The following is a 15,892-nucleotide window of genomic DNA, read 5'->3' on the forward strand; positions in this document are numbered from 1 at the left end:
CTGCCATTCTGATGAACCCTAGAGGAAGGGAGCAAGGTCGGTGGGGTTTGGCCGAGGGGCGGGGTGAGGACCGCGCAGGCTCAGCTTCTTGGCTGGAAGAGGAAGTCGCGAGTGCAGGCGTCTGCGGCCCCCATGGTGACCAGACCGACTTCCGTCCGACCCGCCCACCTCTACCTGCCCCTAACCCCGCGAGGCGCACCATGGCAACCAGACTTCTGCGTCGCGGAAGCGGGTCCTGCAGGTCGCCACGGTTGGGGGAAACGCGGCGGACGCCGCCCCCATCCCGAAGGGGACTCGAAAATGTACAGCCAGCGGTTTGGCATCGTACAGCGGGAGGTTAAGGGCCCCACCCCCAAAGTGGTGATTATGGTAAGCACAGGATGTGTCTGCCGGACCCTTCAGCTTTCTCCATCTCTGCGCTCTCCAGGCCTGGCCGATCCCACTTCGGCCCCCCACCCGGGGCCTTCTTGAGGGGAACGGGTGCCCCCTGATGCAGTGGGTTGAATTTTGAAAGAAGGAAGATAAGGTCGCTCACCTATCTACCCCACCTTTCACCCACTCATCCCCCTCTATTTCCATCCTTACAGCATTTCATCTGCCCCCGAAGTTATAATATTTAGGTTCTGTTTTTGGAGAATCACCACTAGGGATCTTAGGGTTTTTCAGTCTCCAAGACACCGGAAGGATGTCTGTCCCCCATGCAGTGGCGAGTGTGTGTTATGGAAAGGGCACCCAGCCCAGAGACAGATCTGGGGGCAGGGCTGGCCTATGATTTGGAGCTGGTCTTTCACTCCTAGGAAAATCGTCTGGGGAAGGGGAATTAGGTTGTGAGAGGTTGTGGCACCCAACGCCTTTCCTGTGCCAACTCAACTAGTAACCATTGCTGGACTGAAGTGTCCCTTCAGACCTGGGAAAAACGCAGGTGCCTGCCTCTAAGGCTGGAGTGGTAGTAGGGCAGGGAAATATGCTTGCTGCAGAATTTGATGGTTCCTGCTGAGAATCCCGGACACTATTGGTCCATACATGTAGATTCCTTCATTTCTACAAACTAGTTTCTACCCGCCAGAAAACTGCCATGTAGGCAGAGTTATTGCTTGAGCCCCTGCTGTGTACGCAGTATTGTGGGAGATACAGGGGTGAATACAATGATCCTGGAAGGTTAACCCTTTATTGAAGCCTGAGCCCTCCCTTCAAGGAGCTTATACAGGTTAAGTATCCCTTATCTGAAATGCTTGGGACCAGAGATGTCTAGAATTTCAGATTTTTTTGGATTTTGGAAAACTTGCATATACATAATGTAATATCTTGGGGAGGAGACCAAGTCTAAACACTGAATTTATATTTCATTACCTCGAAGGTAATTTTATTTTCCCCTTGGGGGTGCTGAATAAATATGTGTTGTTTGCTTCCGCTTTCACTGTGACCCCTTACATGAGGTCAGGTGTGAAATTTTCCACTTATGCCATCATGTGGGTGCTCAAAAAGCTTCAGATTTTGGAGCATTTCAGATTTCTTATTTTCCAATTAGGGGTGCTCAACTTGTAATCCAATTGCAAAAAAGAATTATGTATAATGAAACCACTAAAGGTTAACATGGTAAATAATGATGTGCTATATTGTCTGTGATGTCAGTTTATGGAAGAAAGGTCAGTGATTCAGTTGTATTATGCTCCACAGTGCACAGAGCAAACTTCAGTCAACCTATAGACCTGCTCCTTCTGTAGGTCTGAGTACTGTAAGATCTGGAGCTGGAAAGCAGTCGATGGGACACGTTAGTAGGCTGTAGGGTTCAAAGTGATAATTATAAACACACTTCATGAAGGACAGAAGATCTACTTTGGGTTCTGTATCCAAACACAGGGCTCAGGGGCTGAGCCATTGTTGGGTGCTATTACTTGTGTTGGGAACCAATAAGGAACAAAAAACAAACAAAAACACTAAACCAGAGAAGCGGGCCTGTTGAATATTTTGCACTTAAGAAGAATTAAGAGGAAAAGGAAGAGGTTAGAGTTGGTGCATCTGCTCCTCCAGTGTCTGAGTGTGATAAGAAAGATAGATGTTAGAGGTAGCAGAATTGTGTTGCAAGAATTAAAGCCACCAACAGATGAGAATTGGGTCCTAAACAATTCCCCAGGAGAAACCTATGAAAAACGTAATGTCTGAAGTAATGGGACATTGAAAGGAGCAGCTATTTGATGAGTGTCTCCTAGGAACCCATTAGGAGGATACTTATTTTGCTCATTTGACAGGTGAGAAAACTAAGATTCAAAGAGATTAAGTAACTTGCTCAATTCAGTTAGTAATGGACAGAGGCCAGAATCAAACCTAGGATGTAAAGCATTGTTCTTTAAGACAACCGAACTATAAATTGTAATCCTAATAACTATAATTTGAGATGCTACAGTAACAAAAAGCCTTCAGTGACCTTGAAAACCCAAAGTAGTTAGTAAAATATCCTGTGTTTTCCTGACTTTAGCATGGTTTAGAGCTATGATGTCTAATAGGTAGCCATTAGTCACACATAGCATTTGAGCACTTGAAGTGTGCCTAGAGTCACATATTGACAAGATAATATTTTGGATATATTGGTTAAATAAAATATACTACCAAAATTAACTTACCTGTTTCTTTTTACTTCTTTAAATGGAGCCACTTGAAAATTGAGAATTACGTATCTGTTTTGCATTATATTTATATTGAACAGTACAGATTTTGAACAATGCCACGACTGTGCTGGGATTGGCACCACCTTTTTTGAGAACTCCAGGTCATACCCCTAACTTATCAAGAGATTGGGTCCTTCCCAGACTGGAGTCCCTCACATGATTCCCAAGCCTTAAAAGGCTTCCTAACCCCATGGGTACTGCTCATGGTGTTTCTGACCTCTTCAACCAAAATATACCTCAGCCCTGTTTCCTGTCCTGACAACTGGAGCCAGTGTTTCTAGATTATCTTGGTGTTTCGTTCCTGTTCTCAGCTCACACTGGGAGCCTTAATTCCTGCTGTGTATGCTGCCCAGGGTGCCACTGTGATCCTCCTTTGCTTTATTTTCACAGATCTATATTAATAAATGCTATCAATTTTGGAGCACAGTCATCTAATTAACTGGCTGTAGGCTCCAAATAATTCTGACATGGATTAGCTACTTTCTGTGATATAACCCCCAACATCATCTTCTGTCTCCTTACCACCCCAGGCTTGCCTTATCTTGTTCAGCTAAATCTAGGTACCTCATGCCTACCCTGAGCCCTGAATCTTTTCATTAAACCGTCTTCAAATGTTGATTTCCTTTCCTCAGGAGACTTCATTACAAACACGTAACTCTAGTATTTCTGGTAATCCTGATGGTGATGTTCTAAGTGTAAATGATCAGATTGACTGTCTCTCTCTGCCTCTTAAGAGTTGTGTTTCTATGAATCGGCACCCCAGTGTCTCACAACTCACCTAAGGATGACTTGATAAAACTGTTCCTGAAAATACAAAGCTCAAGACTATGGATTTCGTGGTGGCTCCAGGAGGTGCAGAAATTGCATCAAGCCCACCCAGCAACATTGTTTCATTCATTCATTCATTCATTCATTCATTCATTCATTCATTCATTCATTCATTCATTTCTATTGAGAACCTCACTGTAGTAGGCATTATGTTCAATGCTAGGAATACAGAAAGGAAAAAGATATAGTCTATGTGATTTCATTAAGTATATCTATATATATTCAAATGGTACATGCATTTCTAACTTTTTTAGTGGACATATCTGTAAAAACAATACATTTACAGAAATTCAAAGTAGCCCAAAAGGTCAGGAACACACTGTTTGCATTAAAACTTCTGGGCACCCTAGAAATAGGAATAAAGTTCTACCACCAGCTTTTTTTCTTTTTCCTTCTTTCTTCCTCCCTCACTTCATTTCTTCCTTCTTAGTGAAAGATCTTTTATTGTCACAACTCATTATATATCCATATACATATACACATATATACATGTATATACACATATATTCTATATATTCACATAGTAGCATCTTTTCATTGAAAGTATTTTGATGTGATAACTATGGTGTCCGACCAGGAGAAATAATGTGGAATAATGGGTGGCTATGTCAAGGTCAGGAATTAGAAGACCTCTAATTCTTGTTTTATCTGCCCTGTTTGAAGCAAGTTCAGCAAATCACTTAATGTCTGTGGGTTTGACTAGATAATCTCAACAGAGTCCTGTTCACATTTTTAAGTTTGTAATTTCCATCAACTTTTTTCCAAATGGCACTTTAGAAATATTTGAGACTGTTTTGATTACATCTTAAGTATAGGCTCAGAGAATGAAACAAGTTACTCTTTAGGTGCATAAGCTGTATTCAGTTGTAGTAGGATGTATTAGTTTTTTATATCCAATTTTATTTAGAATGAGTATTGATTGAGAGCATAACTAATTGAAAATATGAAGTTGATTCTTTGGCTTATTATAAGTGATAGTTGGTTTTTGTTTCCAGAGACCCAAGCCTCCTAAAGGCCAAGGGGCTGAGCACCATCTAGAAAGAATCCGACGCAGCCATCAGAAGCATAATGCTATTTTGGCTTCCATTAAGTCAAATGAGCGGGATCGCTTGAAAGTTGAGTGGGACCAGCACAATGACTGCAAGTTTTTGGACAGCCTTGTGCGAGCAAGAATCAAGGATGCCATGCAAGGGTTTATCATTAACCTTGAAGAAAGACGAAATAAGTAAGGCTCACAAACCTGGGACCCAAGCCATGAAATATTCCTAAAACCACAATTTGAGATTGACCAGTCAAAAATCAAATTTAGGAAGGATCATGGCTGAGATATATTAAATCCATAGCTATTGCTGGTTAATATTTTTAATATTTTTCTTGTGATAACCTATGTTTTAATGAAAAACAATATATTGTTTCATGTTTCATTATTTTGATTGAAAGCTGTTCATTTTACTCTTTTGTTAAAAATATATATTTCATATCTTATTTATATGTGACCAAATAAAATATGGTGCAGTTGGTTGGGCTTAGCGGGTCATGCGTATAATCCTACCACTTTGGGAGGCTGAGGGCGGGGGATTGTTTGAGCCCAGGAGTTTGAGACCAGCCTGGGCAACATAGTGAGACCCCATCTCTACAAAAAAATTTAAAAATAGCTGGGCATAGGAGCATCTGGCTGTAGTCCCAGCTGTTCAGGAGGCTGAGGTGGGAGGATCACCTGAGCCCAGGAGGTCAAGGCTGCAGTGAGCCATGATCACACTGCACTCTAGCCTGGGTGACAGAGCGAGACCCTGTCTCAAAAAAAAAAAAAAAAAAAAACCCAAAACAAACCAACTAGTCTTATTTTATGGAAGACTGCAATGATCATTCTCTTCTTACAAATTAGACCTATAATTCTGAAATTGAATATAACAAAAATCAATAAAATTTTGCATGTAGCATGACAGTTTTTTTTTTTTTTTTTTTGGCTTTTTGTTTCAGGCTACGTGAACTTTTAGCACTAGAAGAAAATGAGTATTTTACAGAAATGCAATTGAAGAAAGAAACCATTGAGGAGAAAAGAGATAGGATGAGAGAGAAAACTAAATTACTAAAAGAGAAGAATGAAAAAGAGAGGCAGGATTTTGTGGCTGAAAAGCTAGACCAGCAATTCAGGTAATGAAATCAGAAAACACACAAACAGAATCCAAAGTTGGTACATTAAAGTAGATTTGAGAATGCTAATTTAAAGTCAATTAGTCTTAAGAGGATATACACAGTAGTAACTTTAAGTCTTGGCAGTATATTACATATCATTGAATAATACAATGTGTGCTTGAGAACTATGTTCTAATGTTCTGTGCTTGCTTCTCAATTGGAATGGAAGTAACAAAGGAGATTATGTTACTGAACTTTAGGTATCAACCTCACCCTTGCTGTTGGCAGGAAGTTCTTCAAAAGCTCCTATGCCAAGAAATCTTTGGTAAAGTTGGGCTCTCCCCCTACTGCTATAGTCTCTACCTGTGCTGCGTGTGTGCTTGGGTTCCCTGGCGGGTTTTTTTTTGGTTGTCATTTTTGAGACAGGGTCTTGCTCTGTCACCCAGGCTGGAGTGCAGTGGCATGATCATGACTACAACCTCCACCTCCTGAGCCTGAAGTGATCCTCCCACCTCAGCTTCCCAAGTAGCTGGGACTACAGGCATGCACCACCATGCCCAGCTAATTTTTTGTATTTTTTGTAGAGATGGGGATTTCATCATGTTGAGCAGAGTGGTCTTGAACTGCTGGACTCAAGTGATCCACTTACCTCAGCCACCCAAAGTATTGGGATTACAGGCATGAGCCACCATGCCTGGCTCTCTCCTCTCTTCTTTGTTGTCTGTTTCCTTGCCTGGTATTCTGATCACTGGGTCTGATCACCTGGACTTATAAGGCACTTCCTGACCCAGACGCATGGTGACCCTCAGTTTTCAGATCCCTGGTCTTTACTGTAGTCAATCTGGTCCTGTGGTTGCCTCCATATCCCTTTTCATTGTGGTTTTCCATCATCGGACACTCTGAGTCTATGCCCTGATAGACTACCCACTACTGTGCACTTACAGAGGGAAGATTTGTATGGGAGTGCCCAAGAGTGATCCTCTGAGATGATGTATAGTGTTATATAATTAGAAGCTTGGCAGGTGCTTTTAATATCACAAACCAAGACATTCCTTACCTCTAAAGCAAAAATATACTAAAAAGTCTCCCTCCCTAAAGCTACAGCTCTTAGAGCAAGAGCTATTATATATTTATAATGTTATTATAATTCCTCAGTTATATTTTCAGTGCTTCTGATACTTCTAAGAGTCTGAACATTAAGAATTGCTGTTATTTGGCTGGGCACAGTGGCTCACACCTATAATCCCAGCACTTTGATCACTTGAGGCCAGGAGTTTGAGACCAGCCTGGCAACATAGTGGGACCTTATTTCTACAAAAAATAAAAAAATTGGCCAGGCGTGGTGGCTCACGTCTGTAATCCCAGCACTTTGGGAGGCTGAGGTGGGCAGATTAACTGAGGTCAGGAGTCCAAGACCAGCCTGGCCAACATGGTGAAACCCCGTCTCTACTAAAAATACAAAAATTAGCTGGGCATGGTGGCGCATGCCTGTAATCCCCGCTACTCGGGAGGCTGATGCAGGAGAATTGCTTAAGCCCAAGAGGCAGAGATTGCAGTGAGCTGAGATCGTGCCACTGCACTCCAGTCTGGCCAACAGAGTGACACTCTGTCAAAAAATATATATAAAATATATATATATTTTCCAATTCCAAACATATTTTTTATATATACATAAATTTGCTGGGCATGGTAGCACATGCCTCTAGTCCTAGCTACTTGGGAGGCTGAGACAGCAGGATCACTTGAGCCCAGGAGTTCGAGGTTACAGTGAGCTGCAACTGCAGCACTGGACTCTAGCCTGGGCAACAGACTGAGACCCTGTCACTAAAAAAATAAAATTGCCATTATACTTCTCAGTATATTCTGTTCATTTTGCCCCTTTATTCTTTTCTTTTTTAAAATTGTTGTGGGTGGATAGTAGGTGTGTATATTTATGGGGCACATGAGATGTTTTGATACAGGCATGCAATGTAAAATAAGCACATCATGGAGAATGGGGTATCCATTCCCTCAAGCATTTATCTTTTGAGTTACAAATAATCCAATTATACTCTTTAGTTATTTTAAAATGTACAATTAAGTTATTATTGACTATAGTCATCCTGTTGTGCTATCAAATAGTAGGTCTTATTCATTCATTCTTTTTTTTTTTTTTTGGTACCCATTAACTGTCCCCACCTCCACCCCCAACCCCCAACTATCCTTCCCAGCCTCTGGTAACCATCCTTCTCTATCTCCATGAGTTCAATTGTTTTGATTTTTAAATCCCACAAATTAGTGAGAACATGCAATGTTTGTCTTTCTGTGCCTGGCTTATTTCACTTAACATAATGACCTGCAGTTCCACCCATGGTGTTATAAATGACTGGATTTCATTCTTTGTTATAGCTGAATAGTACTGCATTGTGTATGTGTACCACATTTTCTTTATCCATTCGTCTGCTGATGGACACTTAGGTAGCTTCCAAATCTTAGCTGTTGTAAACAGCACTACAACAAACATAGGAGTGCAGCTATCTCTTTAATATACTGATTTCCTTTCTTTTGGACCTATACCCAGCAGTGGGATTGCTGGATCTTATGGTAGCTCTATTTTTAGTTTTTTGAGGAACCTCCAAACTGTTCTCCATAGTGGTTGTATTACATTCCCACAAGCAGTGTACGAGGGTTCCCTTTTCTCCACATACTCACCAGGATTTGTTATTGCCTATCTTTTGGATATAAGCCATTTTAACTGGGGTGAAATGATATCTCACTGTAGTTTTGATCTGCATTTCTCTGATGATTCATGATGTTGGGCACCTTTTCATATGCCTGTTTGCCATTTGTATATCTTCTTTTGAGAAATGTCTGTTGAAATCTTTTGCCCATTTTTTGATTGGATTATTGGATTTTTTCTTATAGAGTTGTTTGAGCTCCTTATATATTCTGGTTATTAATCTCTTTTCAGAGGGATAGTTTGCAAATACTTTCTCCCATTTTGTGGGTTTTCTCTTCACTTTGTTGATTGTATCTTTTGCTGTGCAGAAGCTTTTTAACTTGATATGATCCCATTTGTCCATTTTTGCTTTGGTTGTCTGTGCTTGTAGGGTATTGCTCAAGAAATCTTTGCCCAGACCAATGTCCTAGAGATTTTTCCCCAATGTTTTCTTGTAGTAGTTTCATAGTTTGAGGTCTTAAACTTAAGTCTTGGATCTATTTTGATTTGATTTTTGTATATTATGAAAGATAGGATCTATTTTCATTCTTTTGCATATGGATATCCAGTTTTCCCAGCATCATATATTGAAGAGACTGTCTTTTCCCCAGTGCATGTTCTTGGCTCCTTTGTCAAAAATGAGTTCACTGTAAGTGTGTAGATTTGTTTCTGGGTTCTCTATTCTTTTTCATTGGTTTAAGTGTCTGTTTTTATGCCAGTACTGTGCTGTTTGAGGTACTATAGCTCTGTAGTATAATTTGAAGTCAGGTAATGTAATTCCTCCAGATTTGTTATTTTTGCTTAGAATAACTGTGGCTATTCTGGATCTTTTGTGGTTCCATACAAATTTAAGGATTGTTTTTTCTTTTCTTTTTGTCTTTTCTTATTTTATTGTATTTTATTTCATTTTATTTTGAGACAAGGTCTCACTTGGTGGTCCAGGCTGGAGTGCATGTTGCCCAGGCTGGAATGCAGTTACAGGATCTCATCTCACTGCAACTTCTGCCTCCCAGGTTAGGTTCAAGCAGTTCTCCTGCCTCAGCCTCCCAAGTAGCTGGGACCACAGATATGTAATGCCACACTCAGCTAATTTTTGTATTTTTAATAGAGATGGGATTTCCCCATGTTGCCCAGGCTGGTCTCGAACTCCTAGTCTCAAGTGATCCATCCACCTTGGCCTCCCAAAGTGCAGGGATTACAGGCATGAGCAACTGTTTTTTCTATTTCTGTGAAGAATGTTTTTGGTATTTTAATAGGGATTGCATTTTGTCTGTAGATTGCTTTGGACAGTATAGACATTTTAATAATATTGATTCTTCCAATCCAAGAACATAGAATATTTTTCAGTTTTTTGGTGTCCTCTTCTATTTCTTTCATCAGTGTTTTATGGTTTTCATTGTAGAGATCTTTCACTTCTTTGGTTAATTCCTAGGTTAAATACAATTTTGGTTAAATACAGTTTTATTTGCGGCTTTTGTAAATGTGATTACTTTTTAAATTTCTTTTTCACTTTGTTCACTGTAAGCATATAGAAATGCTATTGATTTTTGTATGTTGATTTTGTATCCTGCAACTTTACTGAATTTGTTTAGCAGTTCTAAGAGTTTTCTTGTGGAGTCTAGATTTTTCCAAATATAAGATCATGTCATCTGCAAACAAGGATAATTTGACTTCTTACTTTGCAATTTGGATGTCCATTATACCTTTCTCTTGTCTGATTGCTCTAGCTAGGACTTCCAGTACTATGTTGAATAATAGTAGTGATGGTGCATTTTGCCCCTTTTTTTCAGACACATCTCTCAGTGCAGTGATGATCACATGATATGACCCATGGAATGCCCTAAATCATCGATTTCATCTGTCTTTTAATTTTAGAGTAACTGGCAAGGGTTTTTATATTCAGAAGGGATTTTTAAAGTCCAAATATTACTTGGAAGTGTTTAAAACTTAGCCATTAGCATTCATTCATTCAGTAAATATGTTTGGGCTCCTACTTTGTGCCAGGCTCTGTGACAGTGAGTGTCATTTAGTTTGTTAGGTCATCTAGTATGAGTGGGGCAGGGTGTCTATCATGTGAAGCCAGATTCAAGAATGGATGATCCAAAAATATCTGAGTTTAAATCTGGTGGAATACAGAAGGAATAGAAGAGTTCATTTTTCATAGCACTCAAAATTTGAGTAGACTGGAAATCCAAAGGTCAACAGACGTGAAAAAGCAACAGAATGAAGTCTGTGGAGGGATCAAGACATGTGCAGAGAAAAGCTTCTTCCATCTGCTCTTTCTGCCATGAAGTCGCTATTAATAATGTGGACAGCCCTAAACCCTCAACCCTCCTACTAGAGGCCAGAAGGAAAAGTAAGCCATTACAGTGAGTAGTGGATACAAGTTGCAGATGCAGCCACTAAAAGTAAATTCAGACTGCTAAAAGGAGAGGGAATTGGAAGTTTCAGGGCTTGGGGAGTTGCTGAAGGAGGGCAGTGAAGAAACCCAGAGTAGTAATGCACAGGGCCAGAAGCAACTTGCCACCCTACTTGGCTTGTAGATGGATTACTGAGTTCTACAGGTAGGGATTTGTCTAGGTCTTAAGCTTGAGGTGACCAAAAGAGGATTAGACTTGGATTTTCAAGCCTGTGTAAAGCATGCACTCATACCCTGTCCTCAGTGGGATTTGGACATCTTTGCTACTGGTTGCTGGGGGGAAAAGATGCTGTGGGTGGAAAATGGTATATTAGCCAAGTGACTTTCAATGGACCATTCATATATTTTCTACTCCCTAGTAAATTTCTCTTGATACAGTAAGAAAACCAAATGGTTCATAAGTGGTTATGCTTTTAAAATGTATGGATTTAGCAACATTTTACAGATTTCACTTGTATAACTGAGTTTTTGCTAGTTAGATGAATTGTTAAAATTTTTAAAGAAACAAATGTATCCTATAGTGATGTAATTTGAAAACAAATTGTTTTTAATGTTTTGAATGCAACACTGCCAACTCCTCAACATAGATTAGCAAACATACTTTTGAGTAAGGATGCGTTGTTAGACCCTATTACTGAAAATATAGTTGAGGCTTTAATACGTATATTAACATAAAGCAGAATGAAAAGTTTCCTCTTCTTTTTCTTGTGCCTTTTTTTTGTATTCCATTGTGTAAATATACCACAATTTATTTGTTTTCCTGGTGACAGTCATTTCAGTTATTTTCAGTCTGGGACTCTTATGAATAAAGCTACAATGAATAGACGTGTCCTTTGATGGCATATGCGTTCATTTCTCTTTGATATATTCAGTGGCATTTGTAGAATATTTGATACCTGGAGTAGATCATTTTTAGTGATCCCTATTATACAGCAAAATTGTTTTCAGCAATAATAATGAAATGAAATGGATAATAATGACAAGAAAAAATTACCAGTGGTTTTATTTTGTTTTTAATTTTTAATTTTAAATAATTATATGTTTATAGAAAGTGCACAGATAGTACAGAGATTCCATTCACCCTTCACCTAGCTTCCCCCAATGGTTATATCTTACATAATCATAACACAATATTAAAACAAGGAAATTGACAGTCGTGCAAGGTGTGTGTAAAATTCTGTGCCATTTTATCACCTGTAGATCTGTGTAACCACCACTACAATTGAGATACAGAACTATTCCATCACTGCAAAAATCTCCTTCATGTTACCCTTCTAGAGTCATGCTCACTACTCTCACCCCTATCCCCCATCATTCCTAACCCTGGCAACAACTAATCTCTATCCCCATAATTTCATCATTTTAAGAATGTTGTATAAATGGAATCACACAATATGTGATCTTTAGAGATTGGCCTTTTTCACTCAACATAATGCCTTTGAGGTCCATCCAAGTTGTTGGAGGTATTGCTAGTTTGTCCTTTTTATTGCTGAGTAATATTCCATTGCATGAATGTACCTCAGTTCGGTTAAACCATTCACTTACGGAAGGACATTTTGGTTGTTTCTAGTTTTGCTCTATTATAAGTAAATCTGACAGGAATGTTTGTGTACAGGTTTTTGTGTGAGCATATGTTTTCATTTATTGAGGACAGTTATCATATACTATTGCTGGATCATATGCAAATTTTGTTTTGTTTTGTTTGAGACAGAGTTTCACTCTTGTTGCCCGGGCTGGAGTGAAATGGCATGATCTCAGCTCACTGCAGCCTCTGCCTGCTGGGTTTAAGCGATTCTCCTACCTCAGCCTCCCGAGTAGCTTGGATTACAGACATGCGCCGCCAAGCCCAGCTAAATTTTTGTATTTTTAGTAGAGGTGTGGTTTCTCCATGTTGGTCAGGCTGGTCTCGAACTCCCAACCTCAGGTGATCCGTCCGCCTCAGCCTCCCAAAGTGTTGAGATTACAGGCGTGAGCCACGACTGCCAGCTGTAAATGTATATATATTTTTTTAATAAACACTAAACTATTTTCTAGAGTAGCCATACCATTTCATAGTCCTACCAGCAGTATGAGAGATCCAATTTTTCCACATCCTGGTCCTTTTGGTGGTGGCGTTATTGTTTTTTTGTTTTGTTTTATTTTGTTTTTGTTTTTAGCTGTTCTAACAAACATGCTGTGATATCTCATCATGGGCTTAATTGGTATTTACCTAATGGCTGGTGATGTTTAGCAACTTTTCATGTGCTGATTTTCCATCTGTACATTTTCTTTGGTGAAATGTCTCTTTATATCTTTTGCCCATTTTCTTATTAGATTTTTAGAATTTAGATTGTTTTAGCTGTTAAGTTTCTACCTTTTTTTTAGCTGTTAAGTTTTGAGAATTCTTCATGTATTCTAGATAGAACTTCTTTGTCCGATATGTGGTTTTTTCCCCTAGACTATAGCTTATCTTTTTTTTTTAATCATGTTTTAAATGTTTTTTTCTTTTTTCCCCCAGTCATTCAGCAGTCCTGTCTTATTTATCCTATTAAAAGGATCTTCGGTGGCTCAAGCCTGTAATCCCAGCACTTTGGGAGGCCGAGACGGGCGGATCACGAGGTCAGGAGATCGAGACCATCCTGGCTAACACGGTGAAACCCTGTCTCTACTAAAAAATACAAAAATAAATCTAGCCGGGCGAGGTGGCGGGCGCCTGTAGTCCCAGCTACTTGGGAGGCTGAGGCAGGAGAATGGCGGGAACCCAGGAGGTGGAGCTTGCAGTGAGCTGAGATCCGGCCACTGCACTCCAGCCCCGGCGATGGACTGAGACTCCGTCTCAAAAAAAAAAAAAAAGGATCTTTTACGGAGCAAAATTTTTTAATATTAATGAAATCAAATTTATCAATATTTCTTTTATGCATTGTACTTTTTAGTGCATTATGAAATTTCTTTTTAAATGCCCTGTAATTATACACAGTTAATGATTAGACCTCAGATTAAGATAGGCATTTCAGGGGTTTGTTTTGGGGTGTTTTTATTAACGAATAACCTAGGATATTTGGTCAGAATGCCTGTGGATCAGAGGTAGTCTTGCCTCTGTCAGTTGCTGGCAGAGGTGATACAATGAAGCACCAAGGAATCCAAACTCCAGGGCCACACTGCCAGCTCTTCAGTCCCAGTTCTACCACATATGAAATGGACAAACTTGGGTAAGATGCTTAACTGCTGTGTGCTTCCATTTCCTCATCTGTAAACCAAGAGTAATAAAAACAATATAAAAGAACTTGCAGTAATGTTCATTGCCATATTGATTGTTATGAAGATTACAAGAGTTCATATGTGTTGAAGTGCTTAGAATAGTGTCTGGAAGATAATAAGCACTTAATCACTTTTGCTAATAATATCCCTACTACTGTCTATGTGACTTGGGAAGACACTTAGGCTCCCTGAGTCTCCGTTGCTTTAACTCTAAGATGGGGGTGATAGCTGCTACCTGTAAACTATAAAGCAGTCACAAACATAAAGTTTTCCTCTTATCAATGATTGTTATCATTAGAATAAATAGATATTCTATTATTCAATTTATTTTTTTTAGAGACAGGGTCTTACTGACCTAGAGTGCAGGCTAGAATGCATTGGTGTGGTCCTAGCTCACCGCAGCCTCAAACTCCTGAGTTTGAGTGGTCTTCTTGCCTCAGTCTCCCAAGTAGCTAGGACTACAGGTGTGTGCCACCATGCCTAGCTAATTTTTAAAAAATTTTTGTAGAGACAAGGTCTCACTGTGTTGCCCAGGCTAGTGCTGGTCTCCAGGGATCCTCCTGCCTTGGCCCCCCAAAGTGTTGGGATTACAGATATGAGTCACCATGCCTGGCCAGATATCCTGTCTATATATAGTGAGCATCTCAGCCTGGTGTGGTGGCTTATGCCTGTAATCCCAGCGCTTTGGAAGGCAGAGGCAGGAGAATCACTTCAGGCTAGGAGTTTGAGACCAGCCCTGGCAACATAGCGAGACCCGCCCTGGCAACATAGCGAGACCCTGTCTCTACAAAAATTTTTTTTAAATTAGCCAGACATGTTGACATGTGATTATAGTCTCTGCTGCTTGGGAGGCTAAGGTGGGAGGATCACTTGAGGCCAGGAGTTCAAGGATACAATGAGCCATGATCATGCCACTGCATTCCAGCCTGGGCGACACAGTGATACCTTGTCTCTTAAAAAAAAAAGTGAGCAGCCAGGCATGGTGGCTCACACCTTTAATCCCAGCACTTTGGGAGGCTGAGGCGGGTAGATCACAGTGTCAGGAAATCAAGACCATCCTGGCTAACAAGGTGAAACCCCGTCTGTACTAAAAATCCAAAAAAATTAGCCAGGCATGGTGGTGGGCACCTGTAGTCCCAGCTACTCAGAAAGCTGAGGCAGGAGAATGGCATGAACCTGAGAGGCAGAGCTTGCAGCGAGCCAAGATGGTGCCACCACACTCCAGCCTGGGCAATAGAGTGAGACTCTGTCTCAAAAAAAAAAAAAAAGAATATGAACATCCCTAAATTAGAGGTTCTCAAAGTCAAGTGAATAGGTCAATCATTGGGGTTAACAGGTTGAGTTTTTGATCCAAAGTCACACAGGAAACGGAATCAGGGCTGCCTTTGCTTGACTCCAGTTTTCATAGTCAGACTGTGCCATCCTGGTGCTTGCCTCCCCGCTGCTCCCTTATGTTTCTTGTGCTCCGATGGCCTGCATCCAGGTCTTTGATTTTTTCTCGCTTCATTGTGTGACTGTACAGATGTGTGCCTCAATAGAGCAGTGCCTCATGAAGGGCTGTGTTTTGTCTTTTTAAAATTTTCCTTTCAGGGAATGCTGTGAGGAGCTCCGTGTTAAATTGTTTTGTATCCATCAGAAGAAGGTGTGTGAGGAGCGGAAAGCACAGATTGCATTTAATGAGGAGCTGAGGAGGCAAAAGCTGGTGGAAGAGCAGATGTTCTCCAAGCTCTGGGAGGAAGACCGATTAGCCAAGGAAAAGCGAGAAGCCCAAGAGGCGAGGAGACAGAAAGAGCTGATGGAGAACACACGCCTGGGGCTGAATGCCCAGATCACCAGCATCAAGGCACAAAGGCAGGCAGCACAGCTGCTGAAGGAAGAGGAGGCGCGCCTCGTGGTGGGCCTTTAAAA

General features: G+C 40.5%; 1 protein-coding gene across 1 annotated transcript in view; it reads left to right on the forward strand.

The window, feature by feature from the left end:
• The first annotated feature begins 90 nt into the window (after nt 1-90).
• The window catches only part of CFAP53 (cilia and flagella associated protein 53), a 35,062-nt gene continuing 19,260 nt past the window's right edge, over nt 91-15,892 (forward strand). Inside the window, exons 1-4 of the mRNA XM_023207570.1 lie at nt 91-369; nt 4,490-4,719; nt 5,475-5,648; nt 15,575-15,878. Of these exons, the coding sequence (XP_023063338.1) occupies nt 133-369; nt 4,490-4,719; nt 5,475-5,648; nt 15,575-15,878 (945 nt within the window). The 5' untranslated portion in view covers nt 91-132. The remainder of the gene's footprint in view (nt 370-4,489; nt 4,720-5,474; nt 5,649-15,574; nt 15,879-15,892) is intronic.

The sequence above is a fragment of the Piliocolobus tephrosceles genome, chromosome 18, assembly GCF_002776525.5.
Source record: "Piliocolobus tephrosceles isolate RC106 chromosome 18, ASM277652v3, whole genome shotgun sequence".
Lineage (NCBI taxonomy): Eukaryota > Metazoa > Chordata > Mammalia > Primates > Cercopithecidae > Piliocolobus > Piliocolobus tephrosceles.